Here is a 23,577-nt window from a genome sequence, read left to right on the forward strand (position 1 = left end):
CTCACCTAAAAAAATAATATATATTAGGTGGCTGGGGTGTGTGCAGATCACTACATAACACAAATTTGGGTGTGACATTTTAAGGGGTATATATTCCACTTTTAAAATGTTTAGTGAGGGTAAGAAGACCCCCATAAAGTGTAAATGTATAGTTGAAAGTTGACTAATAGATTAGGGGGGCATTTGACTATTTTCAAAGTTGATTTTTATCAACATTTCTCTTGCAATTCAAGTGGAATCAGATCAGATTTTAGCACTTTTAATATGTTAAAATATCAATCCAAAATTTTATTTTCTATCTAAATATTTTTTTTTATTGTTCTTGTCTTAGTTTCAAAAATAATAAAAGAAAATAAAGAACAATACGATTTCTCAAGCGGATCCGTTGACGACTCAAATATAATACGATGATTATGTAAGAAAAATAAAAATCAATTATCACAAATATGTGCTCTATTGCAAAAATAAAACATGATAGAAAGTAAAATGTAACAAAACTCTATTATATCAATCAATTGAGTATCTTGAGTCGATATTAGCTATAAGACAGTTTAAGTAGAATCAGTCTAAGTTAAAGATTAAATGAAAAAAAATCTATCACATGAAATCGATTATTAAAAAATTGAGGGAAAAAAAAGAAGATTGATAAAAAGAAAATCAATAATAAGTTAATTTATATCATGCATAATAGTATGGGAAAGGAAATGTGGGAAATACATAGAATTTACAAAATTCTAGCATAGCATTACCTCTTATTGATATTTCTTATTCTTATATTCTCTATTATGTAAGTAAAAATTATTGCTAAGTATGTGCCACTATTGATGCAATAACTGTCATTAGTTCTATTAGACGACAAACAAATGTTAAACCATTATCAAATCAACAATTAGTTGATTGTATGTGTCATCACTATTCAAAATTTGTCATTAATAAGGTGGAGTCAGAGAAAAATAAATTATTTTTGTTTTGCACTCAAATGACATACATATTTGCCAAGGAACACATAATAGTGGAAGAAGATAAATATAGCTTCAAAATGAAAATTGGTAATTGCAAGTATCCACGTGTGGATGTAGTAAGTATAGTTGTTAGTATTGTGGAATCTCATATTTTTATTTTTCTGCATTCAGTTCTAGATATTTAAGTTCAAATTTGATTATTTTATCAACATTTCTCATGTAGCTCAAGTGGGTCGGATTGGACTTTAGCACAAACAACTATTTAATTTATTAAATAAAGATGAAAATATCATTTTTAAGCTTTTAAAACGAATATTCAATGCAATATTTCCTTATTCTTTTAAATTGTCTCCTTGTTCATTATAGGAATTATGAACTTGAGAAAATTATAGGAAAAAAGATATGTTTTGCGTTTAGTATTAAAAAAATGTGCTATGAAATACAAGATTGTTGAATAATCTAAATGTCCCTAGTAAATGCTAACAAATGATTGCACCATTTGATGAGATAAATTATTTAATATTGTAATTGATTACATTTTTCATTTGTGTTCAATTGTTTTTTTAGTTAATTTATTGGTTGATATTTTTTTTCCTAAGCAAATCAATTTTTTATATAGAGAACTGTTTATGTTGATTCACTCGAGATGTTAGACCTTAAAAAAATGAAGACTAAAAAGATAGAATATTGTATTCGATTGTAATCTATTACAAGTTGTATTTTTAACTATATAAGTCTTATAAGCATATACTGACAAAAAATTATATTTATATTTTTGTATTAAGATTTTTTAAAAAAAACAAATAAAAATTATTTAAAATTTAGGGAACTTACATGGGATCTACGGAAGAAAAAAAAGAGAAGATTGAGATATGTGAAAAGACAACAAATTGTATTTTGCTCATGCAAGGACGTATTCAAAAGATAAAAGAAATGATATGTGTTATGTAGTAAGCAAATAATCAGTTCTTTCCCCCATTTTCATAAATTTTCTCCCCTATTTTTTTGGTAACCATGGATAATATTATTAGATAAACTTAAGATATTACAAGAGGAATTGAAATAATACTATTAGCGTCTCTAGTAGCACTGCTGTGAGAAGCATTAGTAGTAGTAACTATATTAGTAACATCTCTATTATTATAATTGGTATACTCCATCACACTAAGGTTACCCTGGGTTGCTAATTTAGTACAAGTAGATAATGATATAGATCTAGTAGATGCTACTCCGTCCTTATTAGCACGCAAAATGATATTAGCTTTTTCCGGAGGAGCTACCAAAACAGCAAGATGACTAATAACGCTTATATTGCAACCCTCTTTTGCCAAAAAGTCTGCTAATTTATTGGCTTGGCAAAAATTATGAGATTCCCCAACCTACTCAATAGTGACCTGCACGAATCCAACATAGATAGATAAATGGGGTGAGAATGGTGCAGAAATTCAATTACCTCAGTGGCGTCAGTTTCGATTTCTAAAGGTATCATTCCTCTATCAAGGGCCAACTGTAACCCAAGTTCGAAGGCCTGGAATTCCACTAGAGTGTGACTAAAGGCATTTATCTTCTTACAGAAGCCAAAAACCCAGCTACCATTGGAATTCCGTAATGATTCCTAAATGGTGCAGATATGAATTAGTAGGGGTTCTGGTGTGGGAACATAACCATAAGAAGTGCTTGATTTTATGGAGGGTATTTAATGACCAAATCCATTGGAAAGAGTAGTCAGTTTCGTTATTTGACGCGAGCAATTTCCGAATAGATTTAGTAGTAAAAATACCATTGGAGTTGAGGGCCCAGTAGGGAGTGTCACACGCATTTTCGCGCAGGGAGATAGTGTTGGCTCTATTCTTAATTAATTTCATTAGGAATAGCTAAAGAGAGGTTATCCCAATTCCAAATGCCATTATTTCAGATATTAGAAAGTTTGACGACATTCTCTTTATAGTTTAAGAGTCCTTGAACTAAAGTTCGAATTGTGGGAGTATCAGGAATCCAACTATGTTTCCAGAAATCAATGATTTTCCCTGAGCCTGGGGACCAAGCTACACCTTTAGAGCACAACTTACTTCCAACCAAAATGTTACGCCAAATGAATGATGTACTAGTCTGAGAGGTCCTCGAACCATATTTGTTAATCAGAGTGCAAGCCCACAAGGATTTATAATTGGGGAGGAGTCTCCAGGATAGGCTAGCTATACTGGCGAGGTTTCTATCCAAGGATTTCGAGATGCCCAGTCCTCTGTTGCGTTTAGGTTTCGTGACTAAATCCCAATTAATGTAGTGTAATTTCTTTTTTTGGGTAGAAGAGCCCCAGAGGCATTCCCGTTGAATCTTATCTATGTCATTACATATACGCTTAGGAAGGATAAAATATTGCATAATATGGACAGGAATAGCATCTAGCGTTGATTTAATGAGAGTTAGGCGACCTGCCTGACTTAGGAAATTAAGTTTCCAAGTAGTAAACTTACCTCGCAAATTGTCCAGGATTTATTGGAAATCCTGAGGCTTCGGTTTTTTCTGAAGGATTGGGAATCCTAGATACTTACCAAAATTTTCAGATTGATTTATTTGGAGCAATAGTTTAACTTGATCACGAGTGGAAGTGGGGCAGGATTTAGAGAACAAAGCTTTAGATTTAAGAGTATTTATTTTTTGGCCAGAAAGCTGACAAAAAATAGAGAGAGTACGATGAATAGTATCGATAGATTTAGAGTTAGCTTTGGCCGTGAGAGTTAGATCATCAGCGAAAAAGAGATGCGAAAGAGGTGGACCCTTTCTTGAGAGTGTGATAGGGCCCCATTTTAGGAGGTCGACCTGATGATTTATGTAGTTAGATAGTGTCTCCATACATAAAATAAATATATAAGGAGACATTGGATCTCCTTGACGTATACCTCTGGAGGGGGAGAAGTATTTTGTTCTTGTGCCATTAACAAGAATGGCAATCCTACGAGTACTAATGCAGCTCATGATAAGAGTAGTAATTTTCGGAGGAAACTTAAAGAATAAGAGAGTACGCTAAACAAAAGACCATTCAATGCGATCAAAGGCTTTTTCCAAGTCTATTTTAAGGACAAGATTAACTTTTGAGCATTTGCTATTAGACGTGTATCGAATGATTTCTTGCACAAGAATGACGTTATCACAAGCTCTTCTACCTTTAAGGAAGCTAGTTTGCTGAGGGCCAATGAGTTTGTCCTAGAAGGGTTTAATACGATTAGCAATAATTTTAGTGATGACCTTATAAATGGTGTTACATAACCTAATAGGTCTAAAAAAATTTAGCCGGTTAGCATTTTTTATTTTAGGGATTAAGCAAAGCAAAGTATCATTTAGAGGAGTCAGAATGGTCTGATTGATTGGCAGTATTTGAGAACAGAATTGCCAACTATGTGCCAATGTTTTTAATAAAGAAAGGGATGAATCCCGTCGGGGTCTGGAGATTTAAAGGGTTTGAAGGAAAAGATGACTTGAGTGACTTCAAGATTATGAAGAGGTCTGTCAAGCGTGGTAAGATCCATATTATGGAAACTCTTTGGAGAGTAGCAAATATCTTTCCAGTTAGAACTCAAGTGATCGGATTGATAAATTTGTTGAAAGTAGATGGAAGTATGGCTGAGAATTTGATTGTGATCATCAAACCAATTTCCCTGCTCATCTTTAAAGAAAGAGATCTTATTCCGTCTACGTCTATTAATGACAGAAAGTTGGAAAAATTTCGTATTGGCATCCCCATCTGTGAGCCAATTGATTCTAGAACGCATTTTCCAGTGATCTTCCTCGATTCTAAGGATGTAACTATAATCATTAAGAAGGTCTTTCTCTAGTTCCTGAAGGAAAACACTATAAGGGTAAGCATGAGATTTTTGAATGCCACCGAGTCTAGCTAAAATCCTTTTCTCTTTGCGGGGGAAGTCACCAAAAGTGATATTACTCCAAGAGGTAACCTTATCTTTAAAATGATTAATTGCTTCGCTTAGGTTCCTATTCTGCCAACTAGATTGAATAATATCCTTAAAATTGGGGTGGTCTAACCAGTACTTTTCTAGTCTAAAGGATTGATGCCTAAGGGGGTGATTATGAGAGGATAATTTGACTAGGAAGGGGTTATGATCCGAATGAGTTTTGGGAAGATGAATAATAGAGACGTTAGGGAAATAAACTAGCCAATTGTTACTAAAAATGCATCTATAACACTGTATTCCTCTCTCTCTTTTTTTTTCTTCAAGTTTTTGTCTTTGTTTTTTTTTTCTTGTAAAAATTCACCATTTCCAAGTTTTTTACTTTGTAACATATGTTAAAGTTCTTCCTTTTCAAGTTTATCTTTTTTGTTTCTCTTAAAGTTTTCTTATTCTCAAGTTTGTTGTAGTTTGTGTTACAGCTGCAAAACAATATTGTATTGAATTTAAATGTTATATATTGTATATGAGTACTTGTGAAGATTTATTTATTGTCTTTTTATTTGTTTGATTCAAGGTCTAATGCAGTAAGCTTTTCTACGAAATCAAAGAAGTAATTGCAATCTCTCACTATCTAATGCGGTAAATTGTTTATTATGTAATTCTTTACATTTTCACTTTGTTTTCTTTTTCCTAATTAATTTGTTGATAGAATTTTTCTCCTAAGAAAATTATTTTATAATGAACAGAACTGTTTATATTGATTCATTCGTCATGCCAGACCTCAAAAAGATGAAAATAAAGGAGATAAAATGTCACGCCCTGAGCCTACACCCTGGACGTGCTGGCACTCGGAGATCATTGCTGGCCCCAAGCGAACCCTTGGTCTGGTTTACTTAACTCAGCGGAAGACTTAACTCAACAAAATAAACTCATGTAGTAGTTTAAATGATAACATCTTAGCCAAAATGACAACTTATGTCTCAAAACAAAGTATCTGCAAATACATAGATGAAAGACTCAATAGTAACTGTCTGACTGTCTATGAAGCCTCTATAATACTGAGATGGATGTTGGGACAGACCCCACAACATCCTAATAAAACAAAACTAGGAAAGCAAAATAACAGAGTCCTCCGGAATGCAAGGAGGCTCACCACTGACTATGGAGTGTTCAACTGGATCAACGGCATGCGGGATGCTGGTCCTGGTTACCTGTCTCTGCATCATAATAAGATGCAGGCCAACTGGCATCAGTACATTGAATGTACGAGCATGCGAGTTAGAATGCTAAGCCATAACTTAAGCTTGAAAAGAGTAAGAAGGAACACTTACCTTGGCTCTGTACAACTCATGAATAACTGAACTCAATATAAAGCAATAAGGCATATGCAATATATATATATAAACTTTACTTGTATATGAAAGTAATATAACTTTTGTGGGAGATTCTCTAACCGATAACCACCACTATAAGCCTAAGTGGTGATACAACGTCTTGCCCATTCTACCAGAACTGTCCTATACTTTGCCATCATATAGAACGCTTCACTTAGTGGATCCACTAGTCTATGCTAAAAGCATCTTAAGGATTCATCTAAAAAGTATGATCATTTACTACCCATGATGACTATATGGTTTATGGATATTTGAGTCAATATGAACTCGCATTCCCATATCGGTGCTCAATACTACTCCCAAAATATACTTTAGCTCATATGTTTTTAAAAACATAACTTCTTTCTTTGGTTTGAGATAATTACTCAAAACTTTGCTTAAAAGCTCTCTTGGAATCGATGTTCCCTTTTTCTTACTCAAATGTGAAAACATTTATAGACTCTTTGGGAATACTTAGTTCCCTAATAGTTTTCTGAGAAATGAACTCAACTATTTACTCTTTGCTTAACTTGAAACTTGAGCCTTAAAACGAATTTAAAACGTTTAATAAAGACCCTTGAAAACTTTAAGAACTTTGCTTTGACTTGCTTCTTAAACTTCTAGACTTGACTCTGAACTTCTTTAACTTTGATCTTAACTTTCCTTGAATTGAATTATGGATTCAAGGCTCATGATCTCATGTTTATGGATGATTTTATGATGTTTAGATGTACCTTAGAGTGTTGGAATCAACTAGAAAACGTAGGTACATTGCTTAGGAACAAGTACGAAAAGTGGGGAACGAATGGGGAGAATTGGCGTCCCTGGCGCTCTGAGAGGCGCGGGACGCCAGCCCTCAAACTTCAAAGAGGTCTGGCTGGCGCTCTGGCTGGTGCGACACTCCAGAGGCCAAACTTCAGAGAAGTTTTTGTGGCTCTCTGGCAGGCGCGGCTCCCCAGCCCTTTTGCCCAGCGACTTCCGATTTTTCTCTTCCGTTCTTCCTCTCTTAACTTTCCTAACTTCCATAGTTCCTTACCCAAACACTTAGGATCAATTGTACCCTCAATATACAACCAATCTAACTCGAAAAACAACTCAGAAATATGAATCAACTCACCCCCAAGCATCAACAACTCAACCAACAAGAATTCTACTTCAACATGTAACCAACTCAAAACAATTGGATTGAAACAAGTTGGTGTGTGGGTGAACTAACCCAACACAAAAAGATCTCACATACCTTAATAGGGATCACCCCCGACGAATTCCACTCGCAAGCTTGGATGATCTTGACGAATTCTTGCCTTTTTCTCGCTTTCTTTCTTCATTTCTCTCTTCTCCAAGCCCTAAGCGTATTTCTCAATTCTCCAAACTGACTAAGTCATGTTTTTACCCCAATAAATCCCTAAAATCAAATTAGGAAATTAATTAGAGAAAAGATTACTTTGCCCTTCCCTAAATCCGGATTGGGACTTTCCTCAATCCAACAACCCAACTTTCGAAAGGCATATCTCAATCATACGATGTCGAAATCGTGCAATCTCGGCGGCGTTGGAAATATTTCTCCAAGGGCTTCCAACCATATCAAGATTTGCTCCTAACTCCTCCTAAACTAGGAGTTATGGCCGTTTGAAAATGGCCAAAACTCACTTTCTTAACTTAGACAAAATTTCCAGATTTCCTTATTCTTTCCAAAAATCAATATTTTCATATTTTAAACTCTTTATAGTCGTTTCTAGGTGCAAGATGTTACATAAAAGATCATATTCAATTGCAACCTATTGCATTCTATATTCTTGCTTACAACAGTCTTCTAAAGCATACTGATTTAAATCTATATTTTTGTAATAGAATCAACTTTCTTGTTTAAAATTTAGACAACTTATATGAAAATAAAGGACACCGAGACAAGAAAACAAAAGGACAAAACAAAAAATAATATATGTTTTGTAATAAGCAAACAAAATGTCTTTTTCACCATTGTCGTAATTTATCTCTCAAGTAACAACGTATTCTCATTTTTCTTTCTCTGTTTGTTTTTTCTTCAACTTTTTATCTTATTTTTTCTTGTAAAAGTCTTCCCTTTTCAAGTTTTTATCTTTGTAATTTTTGTTTAAGTTCTTTCATTTTCAAGTTTTTTTTTTTCTCTTAAAGTTTTCTCATTTTCAAAGTTGTTGGCTTTTGTGTTACAGTTGCGACAAAATATAGGTATTGAGTTTAATTATTACTTGTTGTATGTGAATACTTGCGAAAATTTATCTGTTGCTTTTTATGTGTTAGATTCAAGGTTTAATGCGGTAAATTTTTCTACAAAATGTAAAAAAGTGATTGCAGCATCGATAAATTGTTTAGTATTATAATTCTTTACAATTTTAGTTTGTGTTTAATTGTCTATTTTTTCTAATTAATTAATTTGTTGTATATATTCTCCTACGAAAATCATTTTTAATGCAAAAAACTATTAATATTGACTCATTCGACACATTGACCTCAAAAAGATGAAGATGGAGGAGATAAAGGATTGCAACCTATTACATATTTTATTCTTGTCTACAATAGTCTTTTAAAGCATATAGAAAAAGTTATATATATTTGTATCAAATTTTCAAGTGATTGACTATATGTATATATACTTGTTATATTTTATCAAAGTTACTTCCTACATTCAGTTCACGATATTAAAATTTACTTTTAATAATTTTATCAATATCTCTTGAAACTCAAGTAGAATCGTATCGAGCTTTAGAACGAACAAATATTTAAAATATTAAATAAAAATTAAAATATCATTTTTCATATCTTTTTTTTTTAAATTAAAGATCACATAGGTCAAAATATATTAAAAATTGAATAAAATGTATAAGACATGTGAGTTTTCTCAAAGTGCATAATCCACCAAAAAAATAAAAAAATAAACTAAAAATATCTACACGGAGATTTATAAAGACAAAAACAAGAAAAAAAAACAGAAAGTGAAAAGTTGAAGAACACTACTGTTGAAGTGAATCCTCTTGTCCAAGCTCTTTTGATCATCTTCCTCTACCATATTGGATTTGAAGTTCGATTTAGTTAGATGTAACTATTCTCCAAACTTAAAACACCTTGATGTTGTGTCAAAAAACTTTTATTTCGACATCGTCTCAGTTTATCTCAATTTATCCTGATAATTACTTCAACCTTTTTGCTCAACTTTCTTCTCATAGATTCGATGTGGATTCAGCCTCATGTAGTTTTTGTAGTATTGTTGATAATTCTTCATTTTGACCTCAAGTAAGTTGAAATCCGTTGCTTTTCTTAGATATAAATTTCAATAGGTTGAATACAAAACTAAGATTACTACCACTCTAAAAAATCTTCTTCTAGTGCCAATGAAAAAGAAAAAGGCAAGAAAAAAAAAAGGGTTGTGGAAGATGTTAATAAAAAATTTCTCAAGAGTATGGCGGAAGTTATGAAAAACTTTAATTAAAGCCAAGATAAAAGAATTGATTCCTTGATCGACAAGATTGGAAATTGTGACCACTATGATATGCGTGGTCAAATTTATTCCATCATTGAATTTTCTACATTTGATTTGTACACCATAGAGCAACGTATCAAAGCTAAAAAGGTTATCTGTGGAGATGTCAAAAATATGGAAATCGTTTTACGTATGGGTGAGCTTGAGCGCCAGACAATGATGTTCATGGTCATCAATGATAAACTTTAAAGTATGATAAGCTTGTGTATATAAGTGGTGGCACTAGTGTGATAGTTTCTGCTTAACTAACAGTTTCAAACTTTGATTGGAGTGCCATTTTTTGATCCTCTAGTTATGTTCACACTCTTTTGTGTATGACTAATGTAGGTCACGGGGATGCTAGAATCTTTTGTATATGTAAAATCTATTAAATAGATTAACTCTCATGTAAAAGTTAAGTTTATTGTAAGTTTGTTACCAGTTATCAATTTTTGTGCAGCTACTTATGTTGCTTCCCTACAGGTTTGGTCTCATTTTTTCTGCTATGGTAGACTAGTTTTTGGTCTTGTTTTTTTTGTTGCTTTGATGCAGAGCTTTTGTTTCAGTTTTGACAGGTGTTTTGGTGAAATATTTACTGAAATTTTACTCCCGTTTTAGCTGTTGTTTTAGTTGTACTCTTGGTTGGTTTGTTGTATGCTGCAATTTTGGTTAAGTTTCTCGATTAGCATGAAAATACAAGTTTATGTTAGTCTAGGCCTATTGGTCATTTGCCAGATGAGCTAGTTTTTTCTGTTGCTTTGATGCAGAGCTTTTGTTTCAATTTTGAATTTTACCTTCGCTTTAGCTGTTGTTTTAGCTGTAGTTTTGATTGGTTTGTTGTAGGGATTGTTGCAATTTTGGTCAAGTTTCTCCGTTAGTATGAAGATACAAGTTTCTATTAGTCTAGGCCTATTGTTTCTTTGCCAGATGAGCTAGTTTTTTATGTTGCTTTGATGCAGGGCTTTTGTTTCAGTTTTAACAAATATTTTGGTGAATAATTTCTAAAATTTTACTCTCGCTTTAGCTGTTGTTTTAGTTGTAGTTTTGGTTGATTTGTTGTAGGGATTGCTGCAATTTTGATCAAGTTTCTCGGTTACTATGAAGATACAAGTTTCTATTAGTCTAGGCCTATTGTTCCTTTGCCACATGAGTTAGTTTTTTCTGTTTCTTTGATGCAGGGCTTTTGTTTCAGTTTTGATAAATGAGCTAGTTTTTTCTGTTGCTTTGATGCAGGGCTTACTGTAATTGGTGAAAAAAGTACTCCTTGAGGTTCTGAAGAGGAAATTTCAATGTTGTACGAGTCTGTGAAGAGATTGTGATGCACATACCCATTCGGGGTAGATATGTAACTTATATCCTTTAGCCTAGCTTTATGAACTTATCATGTCTTCCCTCATAACTGAATTTATACAAGCTTTGTTATGGAATTGTTTTTTATCGGAAGCACTTTATTTTCAAAAGTAAAACTTTTTGAGCACAAATCCAATTTAGTTGGGCTACCTGTAGTAGTTCTCTTACTTCACGAGTTGAACATTTTTTAGAGTGTTTTTACTGATTAAGCATAGTTGTTTAGAGATCTTGCACAATTAGAGGGTTCTCCAAACAGAAGTATATCCTGATTGTGCCTCTGTTTAATGCTAGAAAATGTCACAACTTCATGTTTTCAAACACTGCTATAGTCCAGTGGCTCAACGCTTGTATACAAAATTGACATTGCTGATGCACTTTGACTAAATAGGTGTTGTCATAATTGTTGTTATGGATATCTTAATGATGTCATTTCATTGTTGCGCAAATCTTCTTGGGTTAGAAGATTTACTTATTTTCTTTATTGATTTAATTGTTAACCCGTTAAGAGTTATCATTTATTTATGTTATTCTATTTTAGGTCCGATTCGACGAGCTTTTGGATCATCATAAGGCAGATTTTGCAAGGGAGTCACCTTCTTACTACAAGTACTTTGACTCATCAAATTTTAAGAATGTAACTTTCATAGAATCTCATTTGATTATGAGTTAACACAAATTCCTATTATAATTACTTCTACTGTCTGGAAGTCAAACTAATGAAATTGTCTTTTAATATGATCCATTGTCTTCCATAATGTGTGTAGAAAATATTATTTAAACACATTTATGTATGTAGGAACTTATCAAGATTCCATTTTTTTTTTATTTATGTCATTTATAATATGTGCCAAAATTGGTTTTCTTGACATATTTATGTACGTGCATTTGACATTGATGCTCCTGGTGCTGGCATGATGAAGAAGAGGAAAGTTTTTTAGATGGATTTAAGCACAACTGATGCCATGTTCCAGAACCTCGACTTATCAGAAACTTTACTCACAGATGTTAGTCACTACTTCGATTCAGACCCAACCAACTTCGTTTAGAACCTCAGGAAGGATGGAATTAAGCCTAGTGCATACATTGCTGCCACTACTGCTAATGCTCAGGTGAGTTATCACTTGATGGATAACTTGAAAAATGTTAACTCGTTAAGTTGATAGAGATTGTTTTATTTCATGTCTAATGCCTCTATCTGTGATGATTCGGGTACGTATGTTGTTTGAGACTGTGAGGCTAGATGCAAGGACAAAGTTGTTGAACCCCAAGTGGTATGAAGGCATGTTGTCCACTGGCTACGAGGGTGTTTGTGAGATTGAGAAGCGATTGACCAACACAGTGGGGGTGGAGTGCAACTTCAGGCCAAGTTAACAATTGGGTGTATGAAGAAGCCAACACAACATTCATCAAAGATGAAGAGATGTTGAACAGGCTAATGAACACGAATCCAAATTCTTTTAGGAAGTCGCTTCAAACATTGAGAAACTCAAGCGCTTATACTCAGAAGTCGAAGACAAGATTGAAGGAATCGATCGATAAATGTATAGCTAAATATATGATCTCTAATTATGGCATGTTTCTGCTGCAGGATAATAAGATCATTTCTGGTTCCTAACAAATTCTGATGTGAATTTCTTTGATAGTCCCTAGTGTAATTTTTGTTCATTATTTGGGATGTCTTTCTACTTCTATGAGAAAAATACTGCTTCCATATATTCAAAAGGTGCAATTGCCTTCATGTTCTATTTTCAAGCAATCTTGATTTCTCATATGTAAAAAGACTGAAGAGGATCAAGGAAGACAAGAATGGTAGGACCATGTGAATAGGTTGGATTTAGTTTTAAAATGGGTTACTGGTGGATTTTCTATGTTGGATGGATTGAGTAGTTAAATTTGATTTTAACTAAAATTCTACCAAAAAAAATATACAAAAAGCTAAATAAGAGGATATTTTTGTAATCAAACCACTTATTTTTAGGAAGTATGTAATGGTTATTATTTTTACTACAACAAACTAAACAATCAATAAGAAATAATGTCAGGATAACTAATCCCAGTATAACTAATCCCAATATAACTTATCCCAACATAACTTGTACTCAAACCAAACGACCCCTTATAGAATTACTAATTTCAGATATCTTTTTTGTGGTGTAGAATTTGAATTTCTGAAATTTACATCGTTGTTCAGATGTGCAACTTATTAGAACTGATATTTAATGCAAAATTTTATTGCTTATTTGATTATTTTTTTAATTATTTATCTTAATTTCAAGATTACAAAAGAAAATAAATGACAATCAGATCACTACTCAAATATAATAGGACAATTATGTAAGAAAAATAAAAAATAACTATCGCAACCAAATAAATTTGACGAAGCAGTAGTGTAAAATAAAAATAAAAATTAGAATATAAATTGCGATAAAATTCTATTATATCAATCGATTGAGTAGACTACGACGATAGTAACTAGACAAGTTAAACTGAGTTGGTCTAAAATAAAGATTATTGGATGAAATCAACTTATGACTAAAAACATTGAAGAAGAGAAAAAAATATTAAGAAAGAAAAATAAGTAGAAACTCAATTTTATCTTATGTAGAATAATTGGGGAAAGAAGTGGAGATGCAAATAATTTAATAAAAATCAAACGTAGCATTGCTTATTATTGATATCTATTAATAATTAAAGCTTGTATTACATAATCAAAAAATATTGTCGAGTATACGATGCTATCGTTGCAATAAATGTCTTTTATGCTTTTAAACGACAAACGAAAGTTATATCACTATTGAAACAACGGAAAAGGGTTAAAATTGCCCCTGAACTATGCGAAATAGACCACTTAAACCCTCCATTACATTTTGGGATCAAAAATACCCCCGCAGTTATCCCAGGAGACCACAAATACTCTCAAGAGTTAACACCCAATTTTTTAGTGACGTGGCAAGCCACATGGGACTAATCCCTCCACCTAAGCATTGCCAACTAAGATTCACTACAAAAGAACTTGACTTTTAGTGACGACAAAGTCGCCTCAAAATCCCAAAATATTGCCACTAAAGGTTATGAGTGATTTTTAGTGGCGACTAAGGCTCCAACAACCATTCGCTAGTAAAACCTATTTTTTCAACAAAAAAATATGATAATTAATTTTCGATTGTGACCTAATTTTCTAAAATAAATAACTTGCAATATCCATATTAAAAACATCCAATATTATTACGAAAAATAATCAAAATTACTTCTCGATTCAAATCTCCTACTATATATATATAATGCATCATTGTACATTTTATACATTTACATATGACATAAAAATAAAACATATAGTGTCTTCAAACTCCTACTTAATCGATATCATATTTGGTTTTTTAAAAATAATGAAGAAAAAAACACAAAATTAGAATTTAATGTTAAAAACTTTTAGTGACGATTTTCTGGGCTTTTGTGGCGACTATTGTTGCCGCTAAAGGTCTAGTTCTTTTGTAGTAAATCCTAGTTGGCAACGCTTAGGTGGAAGGATTAGTCCCACGTGGCTTGCCACGTCAACAAAAAATTGGGGTGTTAACTCTTGAGGGTATTTGTGGTCTCTTAGGATAACAACAGGGGCATTTTTGATCCCAAAATGTAACGAAGGGTATAAATGGTCTATTTCATATAGTTCAGGGGCAATTTTGACCATTTTCCGTTGAAACAATAATTACTGAATTCTATGTTTCACCACTAATCAAGATTTGCTATTAATAAGACAAAGTTAGAAAAAAATAAATGATTTCTATCTTACATTCAAATAACATACATATTTGTCAAAGAACACAAAATTGTGAAAGAAAATAAGTATCACTACAAAATGAAAAAATGTAATTGCAAATGTCTATGTGCTGATGTGATAAATGTAATTGTTAGGATTGTTGAATCTAAAAAAAAAATCATCTTTATGGTATTTTTCCTTCTTTTTTTACTGCTCGTGGCAGTTTTTTTTAATTAATTTTAGCAATAATTTTAAAGATTTCAGAAACAAAATCACACATACAATAGTGTAAAAAGATGGCGGGAAGTTTGCTAGGAATTCAGGGAAGAATTTCAGAAATTTAGAATAATCTTACTTTCTGTTTAATGATTTTCTTTTTTTATTACTTTGTTGATTTGAAAATTTTGTACCAAGAAAATCATTTTTTGATGTAGATGATTATCAAAATAGATGGACACAAAGATTTCGACAAGAGGAGCATAGAATGATATATTAGAAAAGTACTTGTTGCTTGTTATGTTCTTGTTTATTTTAGTTTATTCAAGCATAAATGGACATTTTACATTTATCCTTTTCCGTCAATTAGGATCTTATTTAAAATTTAGGAAATTTACATAGGATCAACTGATGAAGAAATGGAAGAAGAAAAATAAATATTAACATAGGAAAAGCGATAGGAACTCATGTTGTGCTCATAGTAGAATTTGGTAGGAATAAAAAAGGTGATACTATTTATCTCATACAGAAATTTTGAAAAAAGGAGTGGGTATAAAAATGATTCACCAAAGTCAAATATAATCTTGCTTGTAATTTATTGTATCCTCAAATAAATAGTGTATAATTATATGCTTGTGCGATGAAGCTTGAATTTTTCGGATTGATATTAGGTATAACATTCCAAGAAATTAACTCTATTATATGAGATTTTATTTCCTCTTATTTCTCCACTCTGCAAGCTTGTTAATTATATGTTACAATAATAATGTAAATGCTACATAACAAGAGAAACATGAAATAATTATCATAATCAAACAAATTGGGTCGCGACTACTCAAGTGTTATGATTCGAGACTATCTATAGCCATAATACGGTGCGTAGAGTCATAGATGAACCCAAGTTAATGCATGGTCTAGACTTGACACTAAAATATTAACTAAATATAATTGTTGTGAAAATTAAATTAAGATAAATCCAAAATAATTGAATAGTCAAAATAAAATTTGTTTGAACAAACCATAAACCTGAAACTACTTTCTGATTGTCTGAAATCCTTTACGAAGATGAGTTGTTAGGACAAGCCCCCAACTAACTCTAACTATCTGAAACTAAATTATTAACATAAAAAAATAACAGTAGCTCTTGTCCTTGAAAGAGGAGGACTCACCAAGTTCAGTTGCTGAGATGATAGAAAATTATATTAACCGTGAGATGGATATTGGGTGTCTGAACTCATATTATAAAATAATATATTAAAGAGTATGCGGTCAGTACTTTGAACGTAATGAATATGTGAGTTAAATAGAATAATCTAACAAGCCGAATATGATAAATCTAAGATGTTGAACGAAATATAAAACTGAAATAAATGAGTTGATGCAATAATCAAGTAATAAGCATGTAACTATTCAACAATGTGTTAAGTAAACTAAAATTCAAGGTCATCAAATACGTGCGACTGAACCGTGGGAGATACTATTAACCGACATACTCCATGAGCTAAATGGATTCCAATATGTACCCAAGCTGGAAGAGTGTTATGTACTTTGCCAGGATACGAACAATATCTAACGTGAATTCACTAAGCTGATGTCCAAAAGGAATTAAGGTGTCAGTCCTAGTCTGACGGGTGACCCTTAAAACCTACGTTGATACATACTTCTGAGACTTCAAAATTGATGCTAAAGGACTCAGTCCTAACTGACAGGTGAACCTTCATCCCTATCTCTACTCGGTGTCAAATAATATTCCTAGCTGAATCATAGGGTAAACTATATAATACTGGATAACTCAATAATACTGAAATCTGAGACTGAAATAATAAATGATTTATCTGAAAGCATCATATATATGTGGAACCAAAAGATTAAAGGTGCAATTGATCATAACAAATTCTGTCATCTTGAATAAAGCATGTAATTTAAGCAACATAATTTCAAAGACATAATTTTTTTCTATTTTGGACTTACGAAAATAACCATATAAAAATGTTAAATTTAAGGTAAAAAACATGTGTTCATAAGCTATTCATAAAAAAAGATTGAAATATGTAATTTGTGTTGAATTTAATTAACTGAAGAATAAGATTTTCTTTGGGATTTAATAGATGAAAATATACCCAAATATTGTGACTTTTCATGAAAAAAAAGTTTCGAATAGAAGATACCTTTTATATAGATATGACCATTCATACATAGATGAATTGGCGTGTTGGTCTATAAATAGTAAATCTTCTAATGATAATGATAAAATTCATATAAATTGAATTTGTAACATGTAAGAAGATGTCATAAGTTTTGCATCAAAATAGACCTGAATTTCATAGTGGAATAAGATTATATTTAACATATAAATGCTTGAAAAGAAATGAAAAGGCTGAAAAAAAATATGATTTTGAAATATTGTGATCACAATTGATGCAACTATTCTAAGTTATTGAGATAATGACGTTTCTTTAAGAGTAGCCATTAAATGAATATACAATTAAAAAAAATCTAGCCATATGTATTGGTGATACCCTTATGTGAAAGACTTTCTTATGATTTATATTAATCTGGTAATATTAGTTTAAGAAGATGTAGTATGATAAATCTGTGAAGAAATAAGGCTAAAATTCTTAAACTAAACACAATTAGTGATAGGAACCCAATTTTAAGTTAGTATACACTCTAACAATACAAGTTCAACGGGTAATAACAAGTTACTTTGTGTTGCTAAAAAACATTCTCTATTAGAGCCTTGATTCAAGTATACTACACAATGTTATGTGAGAAGTTGATGAGTTGTTAAATGCTTGAAATAATAGGGCATAGTGACAACTCTATAATGCAGACTGTTACACAGAGGTTGAATTAATTCTTAATGAGATCAATAAATGTCTACCGTAACAGAGATATAGTAGCTAATTTCACCTATATGTATATTGAAGTTGTGCCGCTTCAAGCAAGATCTAAAGGGTTGGTCTTGTAAATATTCATGAAATCAATCAATACATTGTCATAAACGTGCTAAAGCAAATACTGAAGTTTCTAAGCTACAATAATATTATGTGTGTGTGATATTTTCAATTTTGACAAATGAAGTTGTGATGCAAAGCTTTTAAGATATCAATTGCTTCGTCAGAACTTTAAAGTATTTGCACTAACGGAAAGTTCAAATCTATTATAGATACTCTCTGTTGTGCATGATATTATGAGAAATATTACAAACTAATGGGGCATTATTGGTTATTTTAATTTGTAATATAAATAGGTCTTAAATTAAACAGACACATATATATATTCGTGAAAGAACATTACTATTTTGAAAAGTAATTTGTTCATGAAAAGAACATGACCTTTATGAAAAGTCATTTGTTCATGAAAAAACATGAATCTTATGAAAAGTCATTTGTTTATGAAAGAACATGACTCTTATGAAGAGTCATCTCTTAATATCTATAAATATAAAGACTCTGTAGAAGTAGCCTAAGAAAAATTTGCATGTATAAACAAAAGACTATATTGTATCCAAAGAAAATTGTTCGTATTTCTCCAATATGTATATGGGCAATTTCTCTTTAAAAAAAGTGACTACACGCCTCAAAGCTATTTTTTTCTTCAATTATAGTGCCTATTATTGTTTTTCGAACACCCATAAGATAGAGGCTAAGAGTTTATCCCCGCCATCGAAAGGAGGTAAGAAATTGTCTCCGTGAACTCCAAACATGGAGATGAACAACTTTGCCCATGAAAAGGTATTCTTATATAGTGTTTTTCAGCCTAATTATGATCAATGATTACTATTTTTAAATTTTAATCATAGAAGGGTCATTTCTTCCTTGTAATTGCTTGTTATCACTTTTAGGGGTGTACAAAATTGAATAGAAAATTAAGTCAAATTACAAATCGAGTTAAACTGGAAAAAAATCGGACTAATGATTTAGTTTGACTTGGTTTGGTATTGGAAAAAAAATCGATTATATTTGGGTTGGTTTGGTTTTAACTAAAAAAAGTCAACCTGAGACCAAACCAACCCGATATTATATATAATTTTTAAAATTTATTTTATACATTAAAGTATTTATTTTGATGTAATTTCTAAATATTACTTATACATTTTCATAATTTTTATCTTTTAACATATTTTTTCAAGTTTTTTTTAGACTTAGAATTTTGAATGGTCCAGTAAAAGTTATAGTCTATAGATATTAGTAATTCTAATAAAACTCAATTCAAAATCAAATAAATACTAATGCTAACAAAATATATTAATTCAACATTAAGAATTACAATACTGATGACTAATTGTTCTTTAGTTTTACATTGGTTTAGACATTTAAAATACATAACCTAATTTTAATTTTTCTTTAATGTTTAATTATGTAATTAATACTTATTAGACTTATTTTAGCATGATTTAGTACTTCTAAATTATAATCATTTTCATTATGACTTATCAATTTGCAATATTTATTTTATACGATTTCATTATTATTTTTTATTGAATATTTTAGTGTCATCACCCATATCATATTTGTGTTATTTTGTTAAGAAACACCTTAGATGGGTGTATTTTGGTTAGACTAAAAAAAATATTTGAAGTACAAGTTAATTACATAGTTGTATGAATACTTTATCAGAAAAATCCAAAAACTCGAAAAAATCTGAGGTTTATTACTTTGGTTTGATTTAAAAATTTAAAAATTCGACACAATGGTTTTGTTTGGTATTTGAAAAATCCGAACCAATCCGAAAAAAGCCAAGGTTGAAAAACCTGAGTTTTATTAGTTTGGTTTGGTTCATAAATTTAAAAATTCGACACAAGCACTTTGATTTGATATTTGAGAAACCCGAACCAACCTGGATTTATTACTTTGTTACTTTCCATCAGTGGCCGAGCCACATATAGTTAAGGGGTGTCGACCGACACCCCTTCGTCGGAAAATTACATTGTGTAGTTAAAATAAAAATATTATTTTATGTATATATATTACATATCAACACTCATTGGATTCTTCACAATTTTATTTCTTTATATTTTGATACCCCTTAGACAAATTCTAGCTCCACCACTGCTTTCTATCACTGCTGCACATTCAACTGTTAGATCAAACATCGTGTTATTGGAATTGTTTCGTATTTTGGCCAAAAATACAAAATTATAAGCATAGTATTCAAATTAGCTTGTGTTCATTTCAATTAATTTTATTATGTACTCATTATATTTTTATCTTTATATTTATCAAATAATTTTGCTTCTTACCACTTTTTAAACAAATAAAAATAAATCACCTAATAATATTATCTTTATTAAAAATTTAAATTTAAAATTTTATAATTATTTATTTACTTTATTTGACCGCTAAATCATACGTGGAAGGCTTGAACACGCAGGACTCATCCTTCTTGCCAATATACAAAACTAACCAAAAAAAAACACGAAATCAAACGTCAACTAAGAAATGTAATAGGCAAAAGATAAAGGGTGACCGATCGAGAACTCCTCATTAGACACGTACGAAATTTGTCTGCGGCTTATAATTACTCATTCATATTTATATGTCATAATTTTAGATTTCATGTTCCTTAAAAGATTATGTAAAATTTATTATTGTATCCTTATTTAATATTCTCTTGAAGTCAAAATTTCAATAAATGAACATAATTAATTTATTTTGATTATTTAAATTGACCAATAAACATGAATTAATATTTAATTTTTCAATATTAATCAAAAATCATACTTTCAAGGCTAATAACTCTTAAGGGTAAAATAAGAAAATAGTAGTATCGTTTATGCATCATCTTTATGAAATGATAAATATTAAGAACCATTTATTTTTAGGTAAGAACGACATATAAATAGAAACGTAGAAAATAATAAAAGTCCTTGCTAATTTATAAAAAAGTTATTACACTGAAAAAATAAAAAATAAAAAAAGAAAGAGAACACCCCAATGAAAAAGGATAAATTTATGATTTCACAACTAGTTGGATATTTAAATCAGTATTTTCATAATACCAAATTACTTCAAACTAGATACTAGATTACCGTCTTCAATTTGATCTCTGTTTGGCGTATATATATTGATAAATCATATGGATCTACGCATCTCCATTTGAATTAACATGTAAATAGGTTTCTCCCGACAAACAAAACGAAAAGATTTAAATATAAATTATGAAACACGAAAATTATTTTTATATTATCTATAATAAATTACGAATTGGAGTGATGAAAATAATTGTTTGTTACTAATATTGGCATTACATTAGAATAGATTAGCTGTCTAGTAGCATTACAATACAAAAAAAAAACATTTACGGGTAATAGATTTCTTTTTATACTAATATATTTATTACTATTATAATAATAATAATTAGCGATAATTGAATTAATTCATTATATTCAGAGATATTAAATTTTTCAATAGGAGTGACATTTATAAGACTGTGTGGTTATTAAAATTCACATAATCATATTTATTAATATCACTAAATATAATACTCCCTCTGTCCCAATTTATTTGACTTATTTTTCTTTTTAGTTAGTCCCAAAAAGAATGACACATTTTTATATTAAGTAACAATTTAATTATAAAATGTCTATCTTAATGAAATGATTTACAGCCACACAAATTTCTATCATTATTCATTCATTTTGGACCACAAATTTTAAAAGTCTTCTTTTTTTTTTTAAACTTCGTACCGAGTCAAAGTATCTCATATAAAATGGGACGGAAAAATTATAATATTATCACTAAAAAAATTATTTATGATAGTATAGCCTAATAAAAATGTATACTAAATATTATAATATTCAAATCGCAATATCAAAAATTTCAATTTCAATATACACCGTACCATGCCAACTCGAAAAGGAATCGGTAAAAACAGAAAAAGTAGTCCAAAAAGCATAACAAAATTACTTTACTGTATACATGCAAATTAAAGTGTTTTTTGAATGCTTTTGTCCAATTCCGCAACGGTTATAGTAGAGCAAAAATTATACGTGTCCCAAAATGAGGCATTCTCATTGCATGCAATGGCCGCCTGTTTAGCTTTTATAACACTTGACAAAACACGTGCCCCTTCCACCCTTCTATATAATCCATCTCCCCCAAATCCTCACAATTCAATTCATACCTATTTTGTTCATAACTCAAAAAAAATCTCATCAATTATGGCTGATTACTATGGGCAACCCCAACATACTCAACACCAGTTCCTCCACGGAGCTGGGCAGCAGCCTCGTTCTCACCAGATGGTGAAGGCAGCTACTGCTGTTACCGCCGGTGGATCGCTTCTTCTTCTTTCCGGGTTAACTTTAGCTGCAACGGTGATTGCGCTCACTATTGCGACTCCCGTGCTGGTGATTTTTAGCCCGGTGATTGTACCTGCTGTTATTACTCTCTTTTTGTTGTTCTCAGGGTTTTTGGCTTCCGGCGGATTTGGCGTAGCGGCGATAAGTGTGTTGTCGTGGATTTATCGATACGTGACAGGAAAGCGACCACCTGGTGCAGATCAGTTGGAGCAAGCAAGGCATAAGTTGGCTGCTAAAGCTGGGGAGATGAAAGATAAGGCTCAGGAGTTTGGGCAGCAGCACATCACTGGAACCCATCAGACTTGAGCTACTATAAGTTGTACTTAAATTTGTTTATTCAATGCGTTGTGTATGTTTTTGTTTGTAAGCTCTTTCAGCTTTTGTGTTTTGTTAATTTTTGTGTTGTACCTACTGTTGCTATGAGGCTCGTCTTCATGACTGAGTCGGCATTAATATATATTTTGTAAAAGTTTCTCTTTTAAAAATTTGAAATAAATGTTGCACTTAGTTGTATATCTAAGAAACTTAATACTCCCCGTCCCATCTTAGATGGATAACTAAAAAATATTTTTCTAATATCACATCTTACTAATATTACTTAAATTATTTATTAAATTAAGATAAAATTAGTTACGTATACTTTTTCTATTTCACCCTTATAATCAATTAATATTGAAATAACAAATTACAGTAGAGTTTAATTAAACTATTAATGATTCTTTAATTATCTTCCCAAATTAGAAGTTCCCCATCTAAATATACGGGACAGAGGGAGTAAATAAATTAATGTTTATCTGAAGTAGGGCGGTCATTTCGTTTTTGTCTGTATTGCGTGTTTGATTTATGATTTTTAATTTTAAACACAACCGATAATAAAATGTTTTTTCTACTGTAAATTTATTTATTTATTTATGATTCACAGCCTAAAAAAACAGCCTATCCTCTTTATTTTCTCTTGCAAGATATAATGAACTCGCATTTTTTCTCAAATTTAACAAGGGCAAAGTTGGAACATACATGAAAAAAAATAATATTGAAACGAAGTATAAGGAAAGAAACTCGATAAAAAGAAGGCCACTTTCGTGATTTTCATATCCATTTCCAACGATTTCATGTGCAAAAAAGGCATTCAGTATTAGGTCCATTTATGTATATGAGAACATTAAATGGCTGCATATATATAAAATCATAACAAGTTGAATACGACAC

The 23,577-nt window shown here is 31.1% G+C and overlaps 1 protein-coding gene across 1 annotated transcript; it reads left to right on the forward strand.

Annotated features, from left to right (window-relative positions):
- The first annotated feature begins 22,223 nt into the window (after window positions 1-22,223).
- Window positions 22,224-22,881, forward strand: LOC125808617 (oleosin L-like). Its single transcript, XM_049488293.1, has one exon. It carries the CDS (start codon window positions 22,228-22,230, stop codon window positions 22,672-22,674), a length of 447 nt encoding a protein of 148 aa, XP_049344250.1. The 5' UTR covers window positions 22,224-22,227; the 3' UTR covers window positions 22,675-22,881.
- Window positions 22,882-23,577: the final 696 nt, after the last annotated feature.

The sequence above is a fragment of the Solanum verrucosum genome, unplaced genomic scaffold (genome assembly GCF_900185275.1).
Source record: "Solanum verrucosum unplaced genomic scaffold, falcon-dt-bn FXZP01000251.1, whole genome shotgun sequence".
In the NCBI taxonomy this organism is placed as follows: Eukaryota; Viridiplantae; Streptophyta; class Magnoliopsida; order Solanales; family Solanaceae; genus Solanum; species Solanum verrucosum.

Excerpts from the sequence above, each read along its gene's own strand:
- LOC125808617 (XM_049488293.1), top strand. The coding sequence starts at position 22,228 with ATGGCTGATTACTATGGGCAACCCCAACATACTCAACACCAGTTCCTC.